The sequence below is a fragment of the Microcaecilia unicolor genome, chromosome 2 (genome assembly GCF_901765095.1).
Source record: "Microcaecilia unicolor chromosome 2, aMicUni1.1, whole genome shotgun sequence".
Classification (NCBI taxonomy): Eukaryota; Metazoa; Chordata; class Amphibia; order Gymnophiona; family Siphonopidae; genus Microcaecilia; species Microcaecilia unicolor.
This window is the reverse complement of record NC_044032.1, coordinates 622,467,420-622,490,286: the sequence shown is the minus strand read 5'-3', so window position 1 is coordinate 622,490,286 and position 22,867 is coordinate 622,467,420. Positions and strand designations below refer to the sequence as shown.

Below are 22,867 nucleotides of genomic sequence, written 5' to 3'. Positions count from 1 at the left end.
GGCAAATCCTCTGGGCTAAAAAGCCGCGCTGCAGAGGGGTCATCCGCTCCATCCGAGCGGGGATCTATCTCCTCCAAGGAATCCGCAAAGGACCGTTGGGAGACCTCAGACACGCTGCCCTCATCTACATCGGAGGAAACAAAGTCCTCCAAGGCCTGGAAATCAACCCGAGGGCGTTTACCTCTGGGAACCTCAACCTCTTTATCAGAAGAGGGAGCAGGGGCAGCGTTTTGCGTGAGGAAAGCCTGATGCAGCAGCAAAACAAACTCGGGGGAGAAACCCCCCAGACTGTGCACTTCCGCAGCCTGGGCAACAGTCCTAGACGCACTCTCAACCGGCGCTCGCAATAGCGGGGGAGAGACATGCTGCGCATCCAAAATGGCGTCCGGCGCGAAACTCCGCGAAGGAGCCGCGCGGGAAGAACGGCGCTTAACTTTAGTCGCTTGTGCCGTCGCCCAAATTAAGGGCGTTCATGGCATTAATGTCTCCAACCTCAAGGGCGGCCCACGAAGAAGCCGTCCGAGCCGCGTGGCCGGCCAAGATGGCGGAGGCGAGGAGCGGGGGATGGGCGTTTATGGCGGGAAAAAACCGCCACGCCGGAGGAACGACCGGGACATTCATCGGTCACTAAACTGTCACCCATCAAGGGCGAATCAGGTTGTAAAACCCCCGCATCCCCTCTAGAAGCGCTCCAGCGATCCGGGGAGCGACCCTTTGCGCCCTCGCCCTCCGACGCCATTGCCACGAGGAGAAGAATCGGGGAACCCCCTACCCGCTATAAAAAGGTAAAATTACCTGCTTGCCGCTCCGAGCTGTAACGAACTGGTGTCCCAGTGAGTAGCTGCAATGAACGTTTAAAGAAACGTCGAATTAAACGCCTTTAAAGACGTTTAAAATTTTTTTTTTTTTAAACGGAGCCAGCGGGAGGGGGGAGAAAAGGAGGGACCTGGCACCACCAGGTTTGCACTTGCTCAAAAGAGCCCTCAACCCCAGGCCTCAACAAAACCTAAGGATTAGGCTTGGAGGCCTAGCCAGAGCTGCTGCTGTGTGTGACCACCACCTGCTGAGATAGAGAACATACTGAGGAGTTTCCGGCAGCACATGACCACATATAGGGAGGCAAAAGTTTGCTCTCTATCTCCACCTGCTGGTAGATGGATACAACCCACCAGTCTATGGATTGATCAGCTTGATGATATGGAATAGTGGATTAAGCAATTTTTGCAGTGTGTTCCCTATGAGGGGGTTTGAGGTTCCCTGTTGATTTATTAGAAACGATCCCGATTGTGGAATTCTGGAGTTACAAAGTGTCACACCTTCAAAACCATTATTTCAAACTAATTTGGGTATTTAGAATTTAAGTTAAGAAGGTTTGAAATTCCCAGTTTTACATCTAGAGTATTCCCGAAATTGTGCCATTTGGACTTTCCGATTCTCAACCACTAGGCTGTTCCTCCACTCTCATAAGAAATGGACTAATCCAGTCCTGGTTTCTAGTCTGCTGCAGGCAGGAACTTTTAGGGTAAAAGAGGGACTGGATTAGCTTGTTTCATATGACATGGCACCAGGTGGCAACCATGTTGCTGAGATCCATGGTGAGAAGAAAGGGGGGAGGAAGAAGAAGCACGGGGGGGGGGGGGGGGGGGGGGGGGGGGGGCACATGCTAGGGGAAAGAGACTGGGGAAGTGGAGAGAGAAAAGACACTAAGTACCTTAAGAATGGGGAGAGGCAGATAAGACAACAAATAGAAGAAACAATCCTTGCAGGTCACACAAATAGAAATAAAGTCACAGCAAAGATGACAACAAAATCAGCGCAGTCAGTGATGATGCTGTTAAAACTTTAAAAAAATAAAATAAAATAAGGTACGACTCAACACGGGGCCTGTGTTTTAGCCAACCGGCCTGCATCAGGAGACACTTGCCATTACTGGGAACAAGTTCAATGTACACAATAAATGCTGCCAACCTCCTAATAAACAGCAATGTACTAAAGCTGCTTGCATAGAGGCAGATAGAGACACTGAGTGTTGTGAGAAGAAAGCGAGAAATGAACAGAGTGCAAAATAAAACAGGACACAGGAGGAATAAGTCACTGAAAAAAAGTTAATTAACCAATAGGAATGTGTTAAAAGCAGTTAGCTTAGCAGAGATTAAAAAAAACATTTGGACAAGTTCCTACAAGAAAAGCCATTACCAAAATGAACTTGGGAAATCCACTGCATTTACGCCTCCTCCCTCGCACTGCAGAAATCCAACCAGAGAATACATTAAAGTCCAAAGGCCAGGTTGAAAAAATAAGTTTTCAGAGAAGCTCGAAGAGAGATAGAATCGTCTGTCCATAAATGTTGAGGGCGGGCGGGCGCGAGAAGAAAAAAAAGCAGATATCGAGTGGACTCCTAATGTGCCTTAGAGGGACGAGGTATAACAAGCTTGTTGTCAGTTAGTGAACTAAGGATTCGAGAAGGTGTATAGGGGACAATCAAAGAAGTCAGATAAGAAGGAGTAGCAACGTGCAAGATTTTGTGTGTCATTGTAAGAATCTTAACTCAGAACTACATCTGATAAGTAGTAGTAGTAACAGTGGGGAAACATGATCATAACGGTTTGCATGACAGATAATACATGAAGTTTTTTTTTTTTAAGTTACTGAACGTCAAACCAGTGAAAAGATAATGGACTTGCAGGGGTTGAGGGGGGAGAAGGAGATAGAGTTAAGATGGAACCTTTCATCCTAGGGGAGGGAAGCAAAGATCTCAATATGTATACTTTGGAAGAAAGGCAGGAGAGGGGAGATATGATAGAGACATTTAAATACCTAGGTAGTATAAATGCACAGGCGACATGTCTCTTTCAATTGGAAGGAAGGTCTGGAACAAGGAGGCATAGGATAAAGGTGAAAGGGGGTAGACTCAGAAGTAACCTGAGGAAATACTTCTTCATGAAATGGGTGGTGAATTCATGAATGGCCTCCCAGTGGAGATGAAGACTATCTGAATTCAAGAAAGCTTGGAACAGGTGCATAAGATCTCTAAGGGAATGATAGGGAAAGTGGATGGCATGGATGGGCAGACTGGATAAGCCATGTGGTCTTTATCTGCCCTCATTTTTCTCCGTTTCAATGTTTTAAAAGGCTACGGGCTCTGGACTTGATCAAGGGTCAAAGGCTGCACCTGGCTGAGTTAGAAAACAAATTTAAGAACAATAACCCCACTGTGAATCTAAAATAGGCACACTGGTATACTGATACAGTTCTACACTGATTCAATGGAAATGCGGGAGGGAAAAACCTCATACTACTTTGGCTAAACACGGTTCTTCAAACCGGATTGCAAAATCAGCAAACTATAAGCGAATAATTCAAAAAGTAATCATGGGTTAAGAAACCTCCCAACAAGCACTCAGTTTATGAGAGGAAAATAATACTAAGTGAATTAGTGAAAAACTGTGCTCAGAATCCGTTCTTCAATGCTCTATGCTGGCAAAATCGGTCTCCAAGCAGTGAGGTCCTGACAGACCTGCTTCGCTAAGGCTTCTTCTAGAGACCCTCACTGTGTTTTAATCTGATAATTGTGATTGCCAGATTATCAAATTAAAACACAGTGAGGGTCTCTAGAAGTTCATTTCTGGTTGTGTGTCATGTTCCCAGGCTTTGAACAACCAGGCGTGAACTCTGGAACAACGTGAGCCCTTGGCCTACTGTTGTCGAGCGGCAGCAGGAGGCAAAACCCCCAAAGCAAGACTGGACAGGATTCAGGATGCACTTGGCTAGAGTCAGATACTAGAACAAGCTTGGCTTGACTGGAACAGGATTCAGGATACTCAGGCAGGATTCAGGATTTAAAAACAAGCTTGGCCAAAACAGGATTCAGGATACTCAGGCAGGATTCATGATTTACAAACAAGCTTGGCAGAAACAGGATTCAGGATACTCAGACAAGGCAGACACAAACAGGGTAGGGCTGAAGCTAAGGACAAACAGGGCAAAGACAGACAAGCAGGGCCAGAATCAAAGCTGAAGGCTTGCAAGGCACAGACAAGCAGGATACAAAGCTGAGCCACACAGACAAACAACAGGACTACGGGAGAAGCTAAAGTAGAGGGGACTAGAACAAGCAAGGCAGACTAGGCAGGATACAAAGCTGACAAACACAGATAAACAACAGAACTATGGCTGAAGCTCAGGTAGAAGGGACTAGAACTAACAAGGCAGACTAGGCAGGACACAAAGCTGATAAACAGACAAACAACAGATCAATGGCTGAAGCTCAGGTAGAAGGGACTAGAACTAGCAAGGCAAGGAAGGAAGGAAAGAAAGAAGGAAGAGGGAGGCAGGCGGTGGCAGGAGAAGAGACGCGACGGAGCACCCCCCACCCGCGGACACCTGGGGCGGACTGCCCCCACCGCCTCGCCCTTGCTACGCCACTGCCTCCACCTACCCTCCTCTCCTCCTTCCTGTACACATAAATTGATTTGATTACTTTATTTTTTGTCTATTAGATTGTAAGCTCTTTGAGCAGGGACTGTCTTTCTTCTATGCTTGTGCAGCGCACGGCTTGTAGCGCTGTAGAAATGCTAAATAGTAGTAGTAGTAGTAGGCAGGACATAAAGCTGATAAACAACAGAACTAAGGCTAGTAACATAACATAGTAACATAGTAGATGACGGCAGAAAAAGACCTGCACAGTCCATCCAGTCTGCCCATCAAGACAACTCATGTGTGCTATCTTTTGTGTATACCCTACTTTGATTTGTACCTATGCTCTTCAGGGCACAGACCGTATAAGTCTGCCCAGCACTTTTCCCGCCTCCCAACCACTTCTAAAGGCAGAAGTGCACACAGGCACCACAATAAAGAAGACAAGACACAGAAGTCCCCACAGGCACATAGACTAGAACAAGGCAGAAGTGCTACAGCACATGGACTAACCTGGGGACCTTTGGCATAGCAAAGGCCCTGAATGAAAGTGAACCACTTCCTTATAACAGGACAGAGACATGAAATACACAGAACCCAAAGTGAGGCTTGAAACACAGAGGAAGTGGAAACCCTACAGGACAGAGACAGGAAATACACACTGACCACCGAAGTGAGGCTAGGAACACACAGGAAGTAGAAACCCTCCACTCTGAACACCAAAGTGAGGCTTGGAACACACAGGACAAACACAACAATATAGATAGAAGCCAACTCATGGGCTGACCAGCAGAAGTAAGGTGAGTCAGAGAGGAGTCACGACCACAGTCATGACAGTTGTGTATCTCAAGAAAGATATAGCAACATTAGAAAAGGTTCAAAGAACAGCGGCCAGAATGATAAAGGGGACGGAACTCCTCTCGTTTGAGGAAAGGCTAAAGAGCTTAGAGCTCTTTAACTTGGAAAAGAGACAGATGAGGGGAGATAATGATTGAGGTCTACAAAATCCTGAGTGGTGTAGAATGAATAGAAGCAAATCGATTTTTTGCTCGTTCCACTTGAGGAAGTTACATGAAAATACTTTGAAAACAAATAGGAGGAAGTATTTTTTCACTCAACGAATAGTTAAGCTCTGGAAATCTTTGCTGGAGGATGTGGTAACAGCGGTTAGTGTATCTGCTATTGAGACAGACATGGGGAAGCAACTGCTTGCCCCAGGATTGGTAGCATGGAATGTTGCTGCTATTTGGGTTTCTGCCAGGTACTTGTGACCTGGCTTGGCCACCGTTTGGAAAACAGGATACTGGGCCAGTATTGCCACTCTTATGTTCTGTTCTTATTCAAGGTATCAGCACACAAAGACTTATTCGATGAGAGCAAACGAAAGACCATTCATTCATTTTGGATTATTAAGGGTGCCTGCATCTGATAAATGACCAAGGGTCTGTAGAACAGACTTGTTCACTGTTCTCAAATTTCCTACAACCACACTTTGACCATCTGGAAGCCCTGATCTCCAGATCTGGTCCTTAAGACCCCTGGCCCCAGAGACAGGGCTGAATTTAAGGATATTCTCTTCAAATATTCATACAAAATATTTTCAAATATTTGAAGCAAAGTCACAGTCCATCTGCATATTTTGTTACCTTGAAAACCTAAACTGTTTGCAAAGTCAAGGGACTAATTCATGGCCATTGCTAGAACGTGTGCAACATGAATGTACAAAATGGGCTAGACTGAGCAGCAGGATGCCGTGTTTTAAAAGAAACTAGGTACCTGAGAGTTTCATCAGGAGCTCGGATGCTGCCTTTGCGGAGATGTCTTGCCGGAGCACATCAACAGGGGCGTCCTGTGGTCTGTACTTCACCTCAGGGATATTCATGACGGGAGTTTCAGGTCTCTGGCTGTATGCATAGCTGGGCTGGGGCAAGGGTGGGCTCACTGCTTCCTCATACTTAGGCTCTTCCTTGACTTTAAAGGTAAGTGTCAAGGGCTCTTTCTGATTAGCAGCTGTTGGAACAAGAAAAATAAGCTCCTGTTTAGTGATGTACACCAGATCAAATCATTTAGCATATAGAATGGGTAACAGGAAGTAAGACCAGCTCACACACTGGGCAGCTACTCAGACTGGATATAATGAGGGGAATCTGTGCATTGTTCCCTAGCTATGCCAAATGCATCAGACCATACTGAGAGAAGGATGTTCAAGCTTTGCATAACCAACCACACACTCAGCATAGGTTAACTAGGAAGATGTGCAATACGATCTAGAGATATACAGGCAAAAAAATATTGTTTTCTTTAGTTTCCTGTGCCATCTGCATTTTTTTTTCATTTCATTTTCTATAAATTTTTATTGTTTTTATAGATTTTGTGTTTCAGGGCAATTTCGTTAATTAAGAGTTGTTGCACCTGCTACCCAAACCAATCCCCCCACCATTACAACCTGAACCCCCAATGACAACCTGCGCTCTCCCTAAGTGCATCACCTGACCCACCCTTGATTCTCTCCGATCCCCCCCCCCCAGTACTAGTATTAAGCAATGTGCCCCCTCCCCCTCACACACTTACACACCAAAGAGGCAGTCAGTCCCTTCTGGTACTTACTAGAGGTATTGCTGGTGGTATAGTGTTGGGGCGGGAGTGATCCCCTTCACTCCCAGCCCCGCTGTACTGAAAGAAAGGTAACTGGAACACCAGGGATTGAAGTCTTGGAAGCAGAAGACTTTGAAATGTACCACTGCAAGGGACTATGGACCTGGGAGGGGCATGGGCAGGTTTGGGCATGTCTGGCACATCCTCTATAATAAAAAGCACCTCCAACGTTCTGAAGCCGAGAAAGTGAAGCCTTCAAGCCTTGAAGCGTTCCAGACTGTGGAGCAAAGCTTCCAAGTTACCCATTCCAAGATGGAGACTTTATGGTAGGTCCTGAATTTCTGCCAACCTCATCCTGGTGCATTATGGGACCTGCAGCACCGAGTTCAATGGATAGAATCGGGGGACAACAAATCCCACACTGCTTTGGGATGTAAGTTTAAAATCAGGACCAGCCAGAAAATCTCCCTCCTGGAATGGATAACTTGGCAGCTCTGTGTGAGGACACCCTACACCTGAGGGTTATATGGCAGTTACAAAGTTTTTCAGATTGCACAGAATTGGGTTGTTCTCATCCAGCAGAGCAGTAACCCAGTATAAGGTTTCCCCTTTGAGAAGGCAGCAATAAATCCTACCTGTGCCTCTTCTGTGGGTGAGCCAGAAACCACTGGAAGCAATTCATTACTAAACTCTCTAATGCAGAAATGGCAAGTTTCCAAGTTCCAGGATGCAGATTTTTTTCAATCCTGGATTTGAACTTGCCAGTGTGGGATATACAGCCACTGATTCTACCCACTGAATTCAGTGCTACTGGTCCCATAATGTCTCATGATACAGGTTATCAGAAAGCCAGGACTGGCCTAAAATCTCCCTTTTTGAGCTGGGTAACTTGGCAGATCAGCTTAAACTGATGTGCACATTCAAATTTAACTGAGCTCTTCAATCAACTTTTTAATTTAGGTGACTGAGTTAGTCTTTCAGTACCTTCACTATACCTGGTTCATTCTGTCACAGAATCTCCTGAAACTTGAATACTAGACTAGAACAAAGCTAGAACTAAGTGGATCCTACACAAAAAGGAAAACAAAGATTACTGAAAGCAAAGATCACGACCAGACGCTGGAATCCTGATCCCTCACGAAGCAAGGGAAAAATACAGGAACAAAATGCATGATTGGACAAGAAAAACACTGACACAAAGCCCAGAGAGAGGGCAGAATTGCTCAAGTCTGCCCTGGGCTGGTCCAATCAAGAAACAAGAACTAAAAGTACCAGAAATAAAAGACACAGCTAGAAATGGGCTGGCTACAACCAGACTCCCAAGAGGCAGAGTCAAAGGTTCAAGGCTGGGTGTGCCTGATAGATATTAAGCTATGCGATTCTTATATTCCACTAAGTTCAAAAGAGATTCTAAGCAGATTACAAACAATAAGTCCTTCTTCAGGAGAATTTACAATTGCATATCTAATCCATTGAATAAAAAAAATCATCTCTCTCATCAAATGCATATCTAAAACATTAATTAGATTGCATATCTAGTACATTGAAACTAAAAACATAGTAACTTAACATAGTAGATGACGGCAGAAAAAGACCTGCACGGTCCATCCAGTCTGCCCAACAAGATAAACTCCTATGTGCTACTTTATTGTGTATACCTTACCTTGATTTGTATCTGTCATTTTCAGGGCACAGACCGTAGAAGTCTGCCCAGCACTAGGCCCGCCTCCCAACCACCAGCCCTGCCTCCCACCACCGGTTCCGCCACCCAATCTCGGCTAAGCGTTTGAGGATCCCTTCCTTCTGAAGGGGATTACTTTATGTTTATCCCACGCATGTTTGAATTCCATTACCGTTGATGACCTCTCTATACCTGACTGCTTAAAGTACTCTGTCACTTACGAACTCCAACGCAATACCACTCTGCACCTCTCACTCCGATAATGACGATTGCCACCATGGCACAATTGCAGGCTCAGTGTGGCTTGCATTGTGCTGTGGTGGCGATCGTCATTATCGGAGTGAGAGGTGCAGAGTGGTATTGCGTTGGAGTTCATAAGTGACAGAGTACTTTAAGCAGTCAGGTATAGAGAGGTCATCAACGGTAATGGAATTCAAACATGCGTGGGATAAACAAAGTAATCCTGTTCAGAAGGAAGGGATCCTCAGAAGCTTAGCCGAGATTGGGTGGCGGAACCGGTGGTGGGAGGCAGGGCTTGTGGTTGGGAGGCGGGGCTAGTGCTGGGCAGACTTCTACGGTCTGTGCCCTGAAAATGACAAAAGGATCTTTCTCATAAAATACATTGAAACTAAAATGCATCTTTGTCATCAAACAAAAAAGACTTAATGCTTTTCTGAAGGAATAATATTGTGTTATTTTCTGAATTTCTAGAGGCAGTGTGGAAAAAAAATAATATCTGAAATTTAATGACACTGGGAAGAAACCTTACATTTTTGATTTTTCCTATTTCAGGTTAGAAATGATTCAAAATTAATACACATCCTTAATGCAATCCTGGACATTTCTGGTCCTACCATTCCATATATACAATGTTATACCCGATTCACCAAAGGCACAAGTTTACTGAGACTTCAGAACAGAGCCCAGTAAAACTAGTTTAGCACTAGATTTCCCTGTGAAGCTGTTATACATCACATGGTGGCATGTTTACATGGATCATAGTAACATACATAGTAACATAGTAACATAGTAGATGACGGCAGAAAAAGACCTGCACGGTCCATCCAGTCTGCCCAACAAGATGAACTCATGTGTATACCTTACCTTGATTTGTACCTGTCTTTTTCAGGGCACAGACCGTATAAGTCTGCCCAGCACTATCCCCGCCTTCCAACCACCAGCCCCGCCTCCCAACCACCGGCTCTGGCACAGACCGTATAAGTCTGCCCAGCACTATCCCCGCCTCCCACCACCGGCTCTGGCACAGACTGTATAAGTCTGCCCAGCACTATTCCCCGCCTCCCAACCACCAGTCCCGCCTCCCACCACCGGCTCTGGCACAGACCGTATAAGTCTGCCCAGCACTATCCCCGCCTCCCACCACCGGCTCTGGCACAGACTGTATATGTCTGCCCAGCACTATTCCCCGCCTCCCAACCACCAGTCCCGCCTCCCACCACCGGATCTGGCACAGACCAAATAAGTCTGCCCACCACTATCTTTGCCTCCCAACCACCAACCCCTCTTCCCCCCACCGGCTCCACCACCCAATTTCGGCTAAGCTTCTGAGGATCCATTCCTTCTGCACAGGATTCCTTTATGTATATCCCACGCATGTTTGAATTCCATGACCGGGGGCTGTCTGTTCTTAGAATGTCAATCCCCATTATTAAAGAGCTTCCACCCAAATGGATGTGAAATTCAGCCATGTAAAAATTCTTCAGTCTTGTCTTGTGCCTTCTTTACAAGGTGAAAAAACTGCGCAAAATGAGGCTATTGACTTTTGTACTTTCAGAGAAAAGGTAAACCTGCTGGACTGCTCTCTTCCTCCATCCATCCCCAACTCCCCATAGAAAGACTACAGGGAAGCAAAGGAAAGAAAAGACCAGACTATCTAAGGGGCAGCCTGTGAAGGATTTGGAGCTATGAAGGACCATGTGCAGAGACTCACTGCAAGGCATCATTTGCATACGCCTGTAGGGGCTGAAAATTGGGCCAGAAAGGGGGAGGGGGCATGTGCATAGAAAGTAGTTACTCAATGGTAGGGGCAAGTCCTGTTCAAATTATTTGCACTTTGAAAAATTTTGATGGTAAAAAACACAGGGAGAAGCCAGGGCCGTGCCAAGGGTCTCTGGCGCCCCCCTGTAGACTACCAGTTGGCGCCGCCCCCCCCCCCCGCCGCACCTGCCTGGCTCCAAGGCAGCGATTCCCCTATCTCCCTGAGCCCTCCCTCCCACCCATCCATGCCCATCTGTCCCCTGCCCCCGCCATTCATCCCGATGAAGCAATTCCCCTCTCTCCCTTCCATGAACCCTGCCCTCCCATCTATGCTCCTCTCTCCCCTGCCCTCCCGCTCCCATGTAGGAGAAGAAGAAGGCGGAACACTGAGCGAACCAATGGAAGGCTAGAGACGTCGGGACTGGGAGCGCCGCCTCCTTCACTGACGCTGCGCTGCCGGAGGAAGGTAAATTTAAAAGAAAAAAAAAAAGGAAAGGGATCTTGGGGGGGGGGGGGGGGAGAAGAGGGCGGGCAGTTCCTACATGGGAGCGGGAGGGGCAAGGTAAGCACTGTAAGGAGTATGGTAAGGAGTCTGGAGAAAGAAAGGGGATGGGGAGGAACCCCAGCTACCAAAAAGGGAAAGAAGGCCCGGTGGGGGTTCCGATCCTGCCCAAAAGGGACATAAGAGTAGAACACTACAAGTCCCAGAAAGCCCCAGGAGAACCCCGGGTAAGGAGAAATAGGGTGCAAAACCAAGAAGCTCCAGAAGAGGGCTGCCAGAAAAGGGGAAAAGCTGAGTCACCACCCTGGTGGAGGAGGTGGCTGAACCGAGGGTGGGGGAAGGAAAAGCAGCCTAGCCCGGTTAATGAGGAAAAGAGAGATCAGCTGGAAAAGGGGTGGGGAGAGGAGAAAATGGACTGGTCTCCAGAGGAGAGAGAAGGAGAGGAGCCAGAGGCAATGGAACAAGGAGAGCCAGAGGAGGTCCCTGAGGAACCGATGGAGCTGTTGGCTCTGACTCAGTCAGAGCAGGAGGTATAAGGGGCTGTCCGGGTCAAGCGGGAGGAGGTCAGGAGAAAAGGCTGACCAAGAGGGTGGGACCCGGAGGCTTTGAGCCCGCGCAAAGCCTTGCTACTCTGTGATACTGTGTTTGAAAAGCCAGGCTACATTTAGGGCTGGGTTTGGAAAAGCCCTGCTGCAAGTGGAACTGTGTTTAAAAGCCTTGCTACTTTTTGATACTGTGTTTGAAAAGCCAGGCTACATTTAGGGCTGTGTTTGGAAAGGCCCTGCTGCAAGTGGAACTGTGTTTAAAGGCCTTGCTACTTTTTGAGACTGTGTTTGGAAAGCCAGGCTACATTTAGGGCTGTGTTTGGAAAAGCCCTGCTGCAAGTGGAACTGTGTTTAAAGGCCTTGCTACTTTTTGAGACTGTGTTTGAAAAGCCGGGCTACATTTAGGGCTGTGTTTGGAAAGGCCCTGATGCAATTGGAACTAGGTGTAAAAGCCTTGCTGTAAATTAAAAGGGTGCTGGAAACAGCCTGTCTCCCCAGGGAGCCGGGTTTTGAGTTGAAAGATCCCTAAGGAAGTGGGACAACAGAGGAAAAAGGCTCTGAGCTGAGGACCAGCAGGATCTTTTCTACAAATGGTGGCAGTGGTGGGATCTTTCTGCAGGACCTGTCGCTGGAGGTGAGACGGTGACCGGACGGAAGGAGAAGCCCTCGTGAGGGCCAACGCTGAGAAAGGCGCAGACCCATCTTGGGTTCCGGTAAGCGGGCCTAACTTGGGGGGAAAAAAAAAATAAGACTTTCAACATCCAAAAGGGGTAATCGCACTTGGAGGTGGTTTTCTGTTGTTTCTTCCCCAGGTGCGGTTGCCGGTGGGTGGAGATGGATCCCCAGGAGATCTTCGGATGGATGACTCTGCAGTTTCAAAAACAACAGGAGCTGACAGCCAAAATAGTCGAGGACTCCCTAACCGCCGCCCGGGATCAACAGCAACCCGTACTGCACATGCTACAGGAGTTTTTTCAGAGCGGGGCTGCCGCTCCCCGGGAGGAGGGAGCCGGAACTAATGGACAGAGGATCGGTGGAGGAGGAGCGGTAGGACCCATATCTCTACATACACTTAACTGGGGGAAGTTGTCAGAACAAGACAATGTGGACGATTTTCTGACGGCCTTTGAGAGGGTGGCTGGGGCGGCGGGGTGGCCCAGAGAGCAATGGGCTGTGAGGTTAGTGCCCTCGTTGTCCGGGGAGGCTTTGGCAGCCTTTAGGGATTTATCCCCAGTAGATGCTGCCAATTATGACAGACTGAAAGAAGCTATTAAGGATAGATATGGCCTCAGTACCCAAGCTTACAGACGTAAGTTTAGAGCCACAAAGTGGGAAAAGGGGACCCCCCCTAAAGCCGTAGCAAACAAACTAAGGGATTTAGTGAAAAAATGGCTAGAGCCCGAGCAACACAGCCTGCAAGAGGTATTGCAGGAGCTGGTGGTGGAGCAATTCCTTCAGGGTCTGCCCGAAGGAATTAGGGCTGAATTAATAAAGAGGGGGTGTAAAACGGTGGAGGGGGTGACTGCGGGGTTGGAGTGCTACCTAGAGGCCCAGCAGTGGGGAACCCCAGGGCTGGAGGGAGGGAAAACTCGGGGTGGTGGAGAAAGAGGTTCCTCCCAAAGTTTCCCTCAGCAAGCCAGAGCCCCCGGCGGGGAGTAAGAGGACCGAAGTAGTTGCCGGGCCCAGTAAAAAGGCTGGCCTTTTTGGGAATCGGGTATGCTTCAAATGTGGGAAGCCGGGACATTTAAAAAAGGATTGCCAGTGGAGGGAGGGATGGATCTCTCGGGTGGAAAAAGGGGGTAGACCCCGGTACCTTACTCAGGTTAAGGTGGAGGGGTTGCCCATTACGGCAATGTTGGACTCAGGCGCAGATCAGTCCATGATCTCTAGAGGGCTCTGGGAACAAATACGGAGGAGGAGACCCCCGGGGAGGGAGGTCTATGAAGGGAAAGTGTCCATACAATGTATTCATGGGGCTAAGACGCCTTATGCTCTCCACAGGGTCAACTTACAGGGACCCCTGGGGGACATAAAGTTGGCGGTGGCTATTCTGCCTAGATTACCTCATGAGATGATCTTAGGAAGGGATTGGCCCCAGTTTATGGAATGTATGGGAGAAAGAAAAGTGTTGGTTACTACCAGGGCTCAGTCTAGCCGTGAGGCAGATGGGGGTGGGGAGGACCTCGGGGGTGTTTTCCCCTTTCAAGGCGAGGTCCTAGGGGATCCAGGCCAAGAAAGGAAAGGAAAATCTGTGAAAAGAAAGGAACAGAAGGATAGAAGGGAGGCTCTTCAGAGGGTACAGAGGGAAAGTTACCTGCCGGTGGCCCCGGAGGAATTGAGGGAACAGTTTCCCCAATTTCACCGAGAGCAGGCCACAGACCCTACTCTGGAGTATGCGTGGGAGAGGGCCCACCAGGGGGAAGACCAGGTAGCCTCCGGGTTCATGGTGGACGGGAATATATTGTATAGGAAGGTGCCTAGCTGGGAGAACTCGGGGGGAGGGAAACAGCTAGTGGTACCCCGGGCGTTTCGTTCTCTGGTGGTAAGGCTGGCCCATGATCATCCCCTGGGGGGGCATAAGGGCTCCCAAGCTACACTAAACCAAATATTGGCCCGGTTTTATTGGCCAGGGATTTATAAGGAGGTGGAAAGATACTGTAAATCCTGTCCCAACTGTCAAAAGGTATCAGACAGATTCCCTCCAAAAGCCCCTTTAATGCCGCTGCCTAGGGTAGACCAACCTGGGAGGAGAATGGCCATGGATATCGTGGGACCGGTGACAAGGTCCCAGAGAGGGTTCCTCTACGTGTTAGTGGTGATGGACATGGCCACCCGATATCCATGGGCCCTGCCCTTAAGGAATATTTCGGCGAGGAATATCGCTAGGGAACTTATAAAATTTTTTTGCGAGGTAGGGTTTCCCCAAGAAATATTGACCGACCGGGGGTCCAATTTTATGTCGCAGACATTGAGGCAGGTATGGGAGGCCTTTGGAATAAAGCATATACGCACGGCGGCTTACCATCCCCAAACAAATGGGATGGTGGAACGCTTTAACCGGACCTTAAAGGGTATGCTAAAAAAAGCCTTGGGGGCGGACAGGACTGGGTGGGACCAGCTTGTACCATTCGTGTTGTACGCCTACCGGGAAAAGGTGCAAGCCTCCTTAGGGGTTTCTCCTTTTGAATTAATGTTTGGGAGGCGCCCCAGGGGTATGTTAGATATAGTGCAGGAGCATTGGGTTCCCCCCGAAACCACAGATAAAACCGTGGTGGAGTATTTACAGGATCTAAGGGGCCGGTTAGACAGGATACAAGAATATGCCCAAGACCAACTAGAACATAGCCAAGAACAACAAAAGGGGTATTATGACAAAGGGACCCGGAAAAGGGAGTTTTCCCCAGGAGACAGGGTCCTGATATTGATTTCGGAGGATCCACATAGGTTCTCCTCCCGGTGGAAAGGACCTTGGGTGGTAAGGAGGAGACTCGGCCCCCTCACCTATGAGGTGGCGAGTGAGAGGGGTAGAGTACAAACATTTCATGTTAATCTAATGAAACCCTGGGTAGCTAGGGTAGGGTATCAAACCTGTGAGGAAGAAAGGGGGGACGAGGAGTTAGGGCCCCAAATAAGGGAGATTTTTAAGCACGGCGAGCCCGGAGTTAATCCTCAGTTACCCCAGGAGAAAAGGAAGGAAATAGGAAGGCTCTTAGAGCGCTTTAAGGATGTGTTGACGGCCTGTCCGGGGAGTACCCACTTAGTAGAGCACGAGATAATCACCGAGCCGGGGAAGATCGTAAGGCAAAGGCCCTATAGACTCTCCCCGATGAAGAGGAGGGAAGTCATCACCCAAGTTCAAGAAATGTTAGACTTTGGGGTAATTGAGGAGTCCCATAGTCCTTGGTCTAGCCCGGTAGTGTTAGTGCCTAAGCCTGAAGGCGAATGGAGATTTTGTATTGATTTCAGGCAGCTTAATACGATCTCCCAAACGGATGCTTATCCTATGCCGTATATAGAAGAGCTAGTGGACCGGTTGGGATCTGCCCAGTATTTGACTACTCTCGATTTAACAAAAGGGTACTGGCAAATCCCCCTGTCTCACGAGGCCCAAGCGAAGACCGCTTTTAGTACCCCCATGGGCTTATACCAATTTAAAAGGCTGCCTTTTGGCCTCAATTCAGCTGCGGCCAGCTGCCAACGCTTGCTTGACCAAGTCCTCAGACCACATCAGACCTATGCGGCAGCGTATATGGATGATGTGGTAATCCACACTGAGGACTGGGACACCCATTTAAAGCAGGTCGGGGCAGTGCTGCAAGCTTTTCGGGAGGCGGGTCTTACCCTTAACCCTAAAAAGTGTTGCTTTGCCCAATATAGGGTCAAGTACTTAGGCTATAATGTAGGCCGAGGTGAGGTGCGGCCTTTATTGAACAAAGTTCAAAGTATCCAAGAATTTCCCAGACCCAGCCGAAAAAAACTGTTGCGGCGATTCCTAGGTATGGTGGGCTATTACAGGCGATTCATCCCTCACTTTTCCGAAATAGCTACCCCCTTAACCGATATGTTGAAGGGTAAGAACCCCGATCAGCTGAAATGGGGGGAGGAGGAGTTACGGGCCCTAGAGCAGATGCAGAATGCCCTGTGCCAGGAACCGGTGTTGAAGGCAGTGGATTTTAGAAAACCTTTTATCCTGCAAACCGATGCTTCGGGTAGGGGCTAGGGGCGGTGCTGTCTCAAGAACACGAAGAGGCAGAGCACCCTGTTCTGTATCTAAGCCGAAAACTCCTACCGCATGAGACCCATTATTCCACCATAGAGAAGGAGTGTCTAGCCATAAGATGGGCGGTGCAAGAATGTACAGTCTATCTGGAAGGGCGCCCCTTCAAATTGGTGACGGACCATGCTCCACTGAAGTGGCTTAATTTAATGAAAAACAACAATGGAAGGCTGATGCACTGGTATTTAGCCTTGCAACCCTTCCAGTACACAGTGGAGCATCGTCCGGGGAAGTGTCTGGCGAATGTGGACGCCCTATCCCGGGTAGAGGAGGATACAGAGGAGAAGGGAAAACGGAGGGGGAGTGAAAGCTTAAGGGGGGGGGGGGTATGTAAGGAGTATGGTAAGGAGTCTGGAGAAAGAAAGGGGATGGGGAGGAACCCCAGCTACCAAAAAGGGAAAGAAGGCCCGGTGGGGGTTCCGATCCTGCCCAAAAGGGACATAAGAGTAGAACACTACAAGTCCCAGAAAGCCCCAGGAGAACCCCGGGTAAGGAGAAATAGGGTGCAAAACCAAGAAGCTCCAGAAGAGGGCTGCCAGAAAAGGGGAAAAGCTGAGTCACCACCCTGGTGGAGGAGGTGGCTGAACCGAGGGTGGGGGAAGGAAAAGCAGCCTAGCCCGGTTAATGAGGAAAAGAGAGATCAGCTGGAAAAGGGGTGGGGAGAGGAGAAAATGGACTGGTCTCCAGAGGAGAGAGAAGGAGAGGAGCCAGAGGCAATGGAACAAGGAGAGCCAGAGGAGGTCCCTGAGGAACCGATGGAGCTGTTGGCTCTGACTCAGTCAGAGCAGGAGGTATAAGGGGCTGTCCGGGTCAAGCGGGAGGAGGTCAGGAGAAAAGGCTGACCAAGAGGGTGGGACCCGGAGGCTTTGAGCCCGCGCAAAGCCTTGCTACTCTGTGATACTGTGTTTGAAAAGCCAGGCTACATTTAGGGCTGGGTTTGGAAAAGCCCTGCTGCAAGTGGAACTGTGTTTAAAAGCCTTGCTACTTTTTGATACTGTGTTTGAAAAGCTTGGCTACATTTAGGGCTGTGTTGGGAAAAGTCCTGCTGCAAGTGGAACTGTGTTTAAACGCCTTGCTACTTTTTGAGACTGTGTTTGAAAAGCCAGGCTACATTTAGGGCTGTGTTTGGAAAGGCCCTGCTGCAAGTGGAACTGTGTTTAAACGCCTTGCTACTTTTTGAGACTGTGTTTGAAAAGCCAGGCTACATTTAGGGCTGTGTTTGGAAAGGCCCTGCTGCAAGTGGAACTGTGTTTAAAGGCCTTGCTACTTTTTGAGACTGTGTTTGGAAAGCCAGGCTACATTTAGGGCTGTGTTTGGAAAAGCCCTGCTGCAAGTGGAACTGTGTTTAAAGGCCTTGCTACTTTTTGAGACTGTGTTTGAAAAGCCGGGCTACATTTAGGGCTGTGTTTGGAAAGGCCCTGATGCAATTGGAACTAGGTGTAAAAGCCTTGCTGTAAATTAAAAGGGTGCTGGAAACAGCCTGTCTCCCCAGGGAGCCGGGTTTTGAGTTGAAAGATCCCTAAGGAAGTGGGACAACAGAGGAAAAAGGCTCTGAGCTGAGGACCAGCAGGATCTTTTCTACAGCACGCAGCGGCGGCGCCCCCCAGAGGATGGCGCCCCCCTGTGGCGCTTACCCCGCTTACCGCATCGGCACGGCCCTGGGAGAAGCCACTGCAGGGGCATAGCCAGACAGCAAATTTTGGGTGGGCCTAGGCAAGAAGTGGGTGGGCACCAAATGTTCTCTCCCCCACCCCCACATCAAAAAAAATATCTCAGCTGGTGGGAAAATGCTTCATCTCCAGTCTCCAACTTGGTAGTCTGCAGCAGGCTTGCGCTGAAAACTGAGCATGCGAAGGTGCCAGTATTGTGGAGAGCAGCATTTTCATTACCATGTGCTACTGTTGGATGGGCCTGAGCCCTAAGTGGGCGACATAGTAAATGAATAAACTAAACTACAATTACACATAAATACACACATACGCACTCAGGAAAGTTAGCTTTGTGTGAAGCTTAGAATATGTGCTTTTCAATCTGTTTTCCCATGCACTCAGGTTCTCTTGCCACATATATTGAAGGTAAAACACAGCAGTGGTGATATCAGGTTATATTTTTAGCATCAGTCTAGGATGTGACTAAGTCAATCCACAGGAAAGCCATTCAGGACAAAATGAGCACATACTCAATAAAACTGTGTGGCAGAACTAACTAGACAAAGCTTTACTTTTAAAACTCTCATCCCGATAACCAGCTCGAGATGTCCAGACAAACGTTCTCTCCAGTTAGAGAGTCGGGCATAGATATTATGGCTAAAGATAACTGGTTAAGGCTGGTTGGAGCTGTCCTAAACTTAACCAGATAACTAAAGCACAAAAACTAGCAGCTGAACCTCTAGAATACCAAGGGCAGGGTGATGGGGGTGGTCCACCCCGGGTGCAGGCAACAAAGGGGTGCACGGAGCAGTCGTGTGGCTGTTGGCTCCGCCGGTTCCCTGCCCCCTCTAACGTTACTTCCTGTTCCTATTCTATGAGCGGAGCAGGGGAACCATCAGAGCCGGCAGCCGCACGACTGCTCCGTGCACCTCCAGGTGATGAGGATGGTGCGCTTCAGGGGGAATGGGGGTGATGTGCCGGGGGGAGGGCGTAGTGGTGGCTGCCATCCTCGGTACGCCACTGAGCTGAACAGTGACCAATACCCTACCCCTTCTGTCTTGCAAGATTTTTTTTTAAATATGCAATGCAGTAGAGTAGCTCCCTTCCTTTATCTTAAACCCTCCCCCCCCCCCCCCCCCCCCACATTGCACAAGTCCTCAAAATAGCTTTCAAACCCAGTTGGAGAAGGAAAGACTTTTATTGCCCCATTCAGAGCTGAATAGTAAGTGCTGATACAGTATTTTTTTTTACATTTCTACCCCGTGCTTTCCCACTCATGGCAGGCTCAATGTGGCTTACATGGGGCCAGGGGCAAAGCCAGACACCCAATTTTGGGTGGGCCTAGGTCCAAGATGGATGGGAAGAACTCCGCCCTGTCCCACAAGTAATTTAGTCTCTCCCTCTCTCACCTGCATGCCAAAACATCCCCCCTCCCCCACATACCTTTTAATAGCAAATTTGCACCGGCAGCAAGCAGCAACTAATACACACTGCTCATGTTGGCTCCACAGCCTTCCCTCTGATGCAACTTCCTGTTTCCTCAAAGGCGGGAATACATCAGAGGGAAGGCTGCGGGGCTGGTGCGAACAGTATGTATCAGTCACTGCTCACTGCAGGTGTGCAGGAGGGACAGTTGTTGGGGGATTTTGGCTGGTGAGGCATGGGGATCCCTGCCAGCCACATCATAGGTGTACTGTTACTGGGTGGGCCTAAGCCCAACATTGTATGGGGCAATGGAGGGTTAAGTGACTTGCCCAGAGTCACAAGGAGCTGCCTTGTGCCTGAAGTGGGAATTGAACTCAGTTCCTCAGGTCCCCAGGACCAAAGTCCACCACCCTAACCACTAGGCCGCCACTCCACTGTTGCTACTATTTGAGATTCTACATGGAATGTTGCTATTCTACTAGCAACATTCCATGTAGAAGTCGGCCCTTGCAGATCACCAATGTGGCCGCGCAGGCTTCTGCTTCTGTGAGTCTGACGTCCTGCACGTATGTGCAGGACGTCAGACTCACAGAAACAGAAGCCTGCGCTGCCTTCTACATGGAATGTTGCTAGTGGAATAGCAACATTCCATGTAGAATCTCCAATAGTAGCAACATTCCATGTAGAATCTCCTATAGTATCTATTTTATTTTTGTTACATTTGTACCCCCCACTTTTCCACTCATGGCAGGCTCAATGCGGCTTACATGGGGCAATGGAGGGTTAAGTGACTTGCCCAGAGTCACAAGGAGCTGCCTGTGCCTGAAGCGGGAATCGAACCCAGTTCTGCAGGACCAAAGCCCACCACCCTAACCACTAGGCCACTCCTCCACTGTTACTACATTCCATGTAGAAGTCGGCCCTTGCAGATCACCAATGTGGCCGCGCAGGCTTCTACATAGAATGTTGCTAGTGGAATAGCAACATTCCATCTAGAATCTCCAATAGTATCTATTTTATTTTTGTTACATTTGTACCCCGCGTTTCCCCACTCATGGCAGGCTCAATGCGGCTTACATGGGGCAATGGAGGGTTAAGTGAATTGCCCAGAGTCACAAGGAGCTGCCTGTGCCTGAAGTGGGAATCGAACTCAGTTCCTCAGTTCCCAAAGACCAAAGTCCACCACTCTAACCAGTAGTCAGCAATCAATAAACAATCCAACCAGGTGAAGTGAATAAACAGCAGGACCGTAGCAATATGTCAAAGGCAATCCTATTAGCTGGCATGTAAATTTAGGTTCAAGTATTTCAAATCTGGGGTATCCTTTCTATGTCCCGGTTTCATAAATTCACAACTAATGGAATTTCATTAAAAACCTTTTTTTTTGGATTTTTTAAATATGCTCTTATATTTAATAACTATATAGTGCTGCCATCAAAGCTATTCCTAGATAGCTTTAAAATTTAAAATTGAACAGTGCTCAGTTGTGCGTATTACTGATCACCCCAAACGCTCGAGTGAATAATATAATACTAGTAAAAAAGGCCCGTTTCTGTAGGCAAGGAAACGGGCCTTAGGCAGGCAATTCCCCCCCCCCCCCCCGTGCTATGGCCCCCTCGAACCCCCCCCTTCCGCGAACCTTTCGTTCCCCCCCCGTGCCAGCGAAAACTGCCGCCACCGCTGCCGTTGTTGTGCTACCTTCCCTTCCCGTAGGTTCTTCAATCATCTTCTTCGAAAGTTTAACTCCGTGCGTCCAGACGCACGGAGTTAAACTTTCTAAGAAGATGATTGACGAACCTACGGGAAGGGAAGGTAGCACAACAACGGCGGTGGTGGCAGTTTTCGGCGTTCGGGGGGGGGATCGACAGGTTCGCGGGAGGGGGTGGGTCTCGAGGGGGCCATAGCGCGGGGGGGGGGGGGGGGTGACAGCTGATTCCGAGGCAGTAGGAGGAGTAGGGAAACACGCTGCACGTGTTTCCCTACTCCTCCCCTTGCCTTGGAATCAGCTGTGCTGACGTCAGTGACGTCCGTGCGTGTCTGCCTCGCAGACCACTTGCAGCCAGGGATCCATGGTCCCAAGCATAGAACGTTGGAGGTGAGAATTATTATATAGGATAAGCAGCCTTACATCATTGCACTGCGGCCTATCCTCCTTCCATACATTATTCTAACAGTGCGGATCATTCATCCATGCTTTACAATGCAGATGTACTTAGATCACACTTATCCGACAGGTGGAGCTCGAGTCACCGTTGTGCCAGAATGGTATAACTGCTCATTCAGGGTGAACAGTATTCGTGCTTGTGCTCATGTGATATAAATTTTTTTTCATTCTTGTGTGTTGTAGACCAAATTCAACTCTCTAATCGGACTTTCTCTCCTGCTAGATTTAGGTGCCAATAGTGTGCCTAGTTTGTAGATTAGTAGGCACTTACACAGGACTGGCGCAAATAGTTGGCAGTTATGCACTTAAGTGCTAGGTGGTATTCTATAAATCGCTTAGCGCACAACTGCCAGGGGAGGTACGTGTGGGCGGAGCACGGTCATGTCACCAAGCAACACACAGAGCTCATAGAATACTATCAGTCGCATGCATTGCATGGCGCACTTTTGCTCGTCCAGTTATGCCAGTCACTGAACTTTATTAAGTAGGTGTGCCTAACTTTGGTGCGCCAATGCAGCTTTGCGCTAATATCCTACAATGGCTTAGGCATGTCCTTATACAGAACCAAAAAAGCACCAAGGGCCGTCAAGCATGGGATCGTCAAGAGTCCTTTACTGGTGAACCCAACACGGGTCGTGTTTCAGCATGAAACGCTTGTGTCAGGGGTCAAACAAATTGGTCAGGGCTCTTGAAAACTTCCAAAATACTGTATCACACTAAGCACAACTGGCAACCAGAACTTTTCGGCAAGCCTTTGATCCCTCTGATGCCACTTGCTGAAAAGTTCTGGTTCCCAATTGTGCTTGCTATGAAACTATATTTTGGAAATTTTCAAGAGCCCTGACCAATTTGTTTGACCCCTGACAAAGGGGTCTCTTGACTATCCCATGCTCGATGGCCCTTGGTGCTTTTTCCATTCTGTATTTGTGTACTTTGACCTTCTCTTTTGCTACACCTTAGGCATGCCCTTAAACAGACATAAAATTGGTGCTATGGATGCCCCTTTGCAGTGCCTAGAACGAGGTGCTAATTTACAGAATTGCAGCCTTAATATTCAACTGAGCCTTTCCTCCTACTGGGCTTCAGGAATGAGAATTCAGCCAACACTATTTAAG

General features: G+C 48.5%; 1 protein-coding gene across 1 annotated transcript in view; it reads right to left on the bottom strand.

Moving 5' to 3' along the window:
- Positions 1 to 22,867, bottom strand: part of ZNF827 (zinc finger protein 827) — a 230,581-nt gene that overhangs the window by 62,266 nt on the left and 145,448 nt on the right. Inside the window, exon 5 of the mRNA XM_030191673.1 lies at positions 6,193 to 6,426. Within this exon, the coding sequence (XP_030047533.1) occupies positions 6,193 to 6,426 (234 nt within the window). The remainder of the gene's footprint in view (positions 1 to 6,192; positions 6,427 to 22,867) is intronic.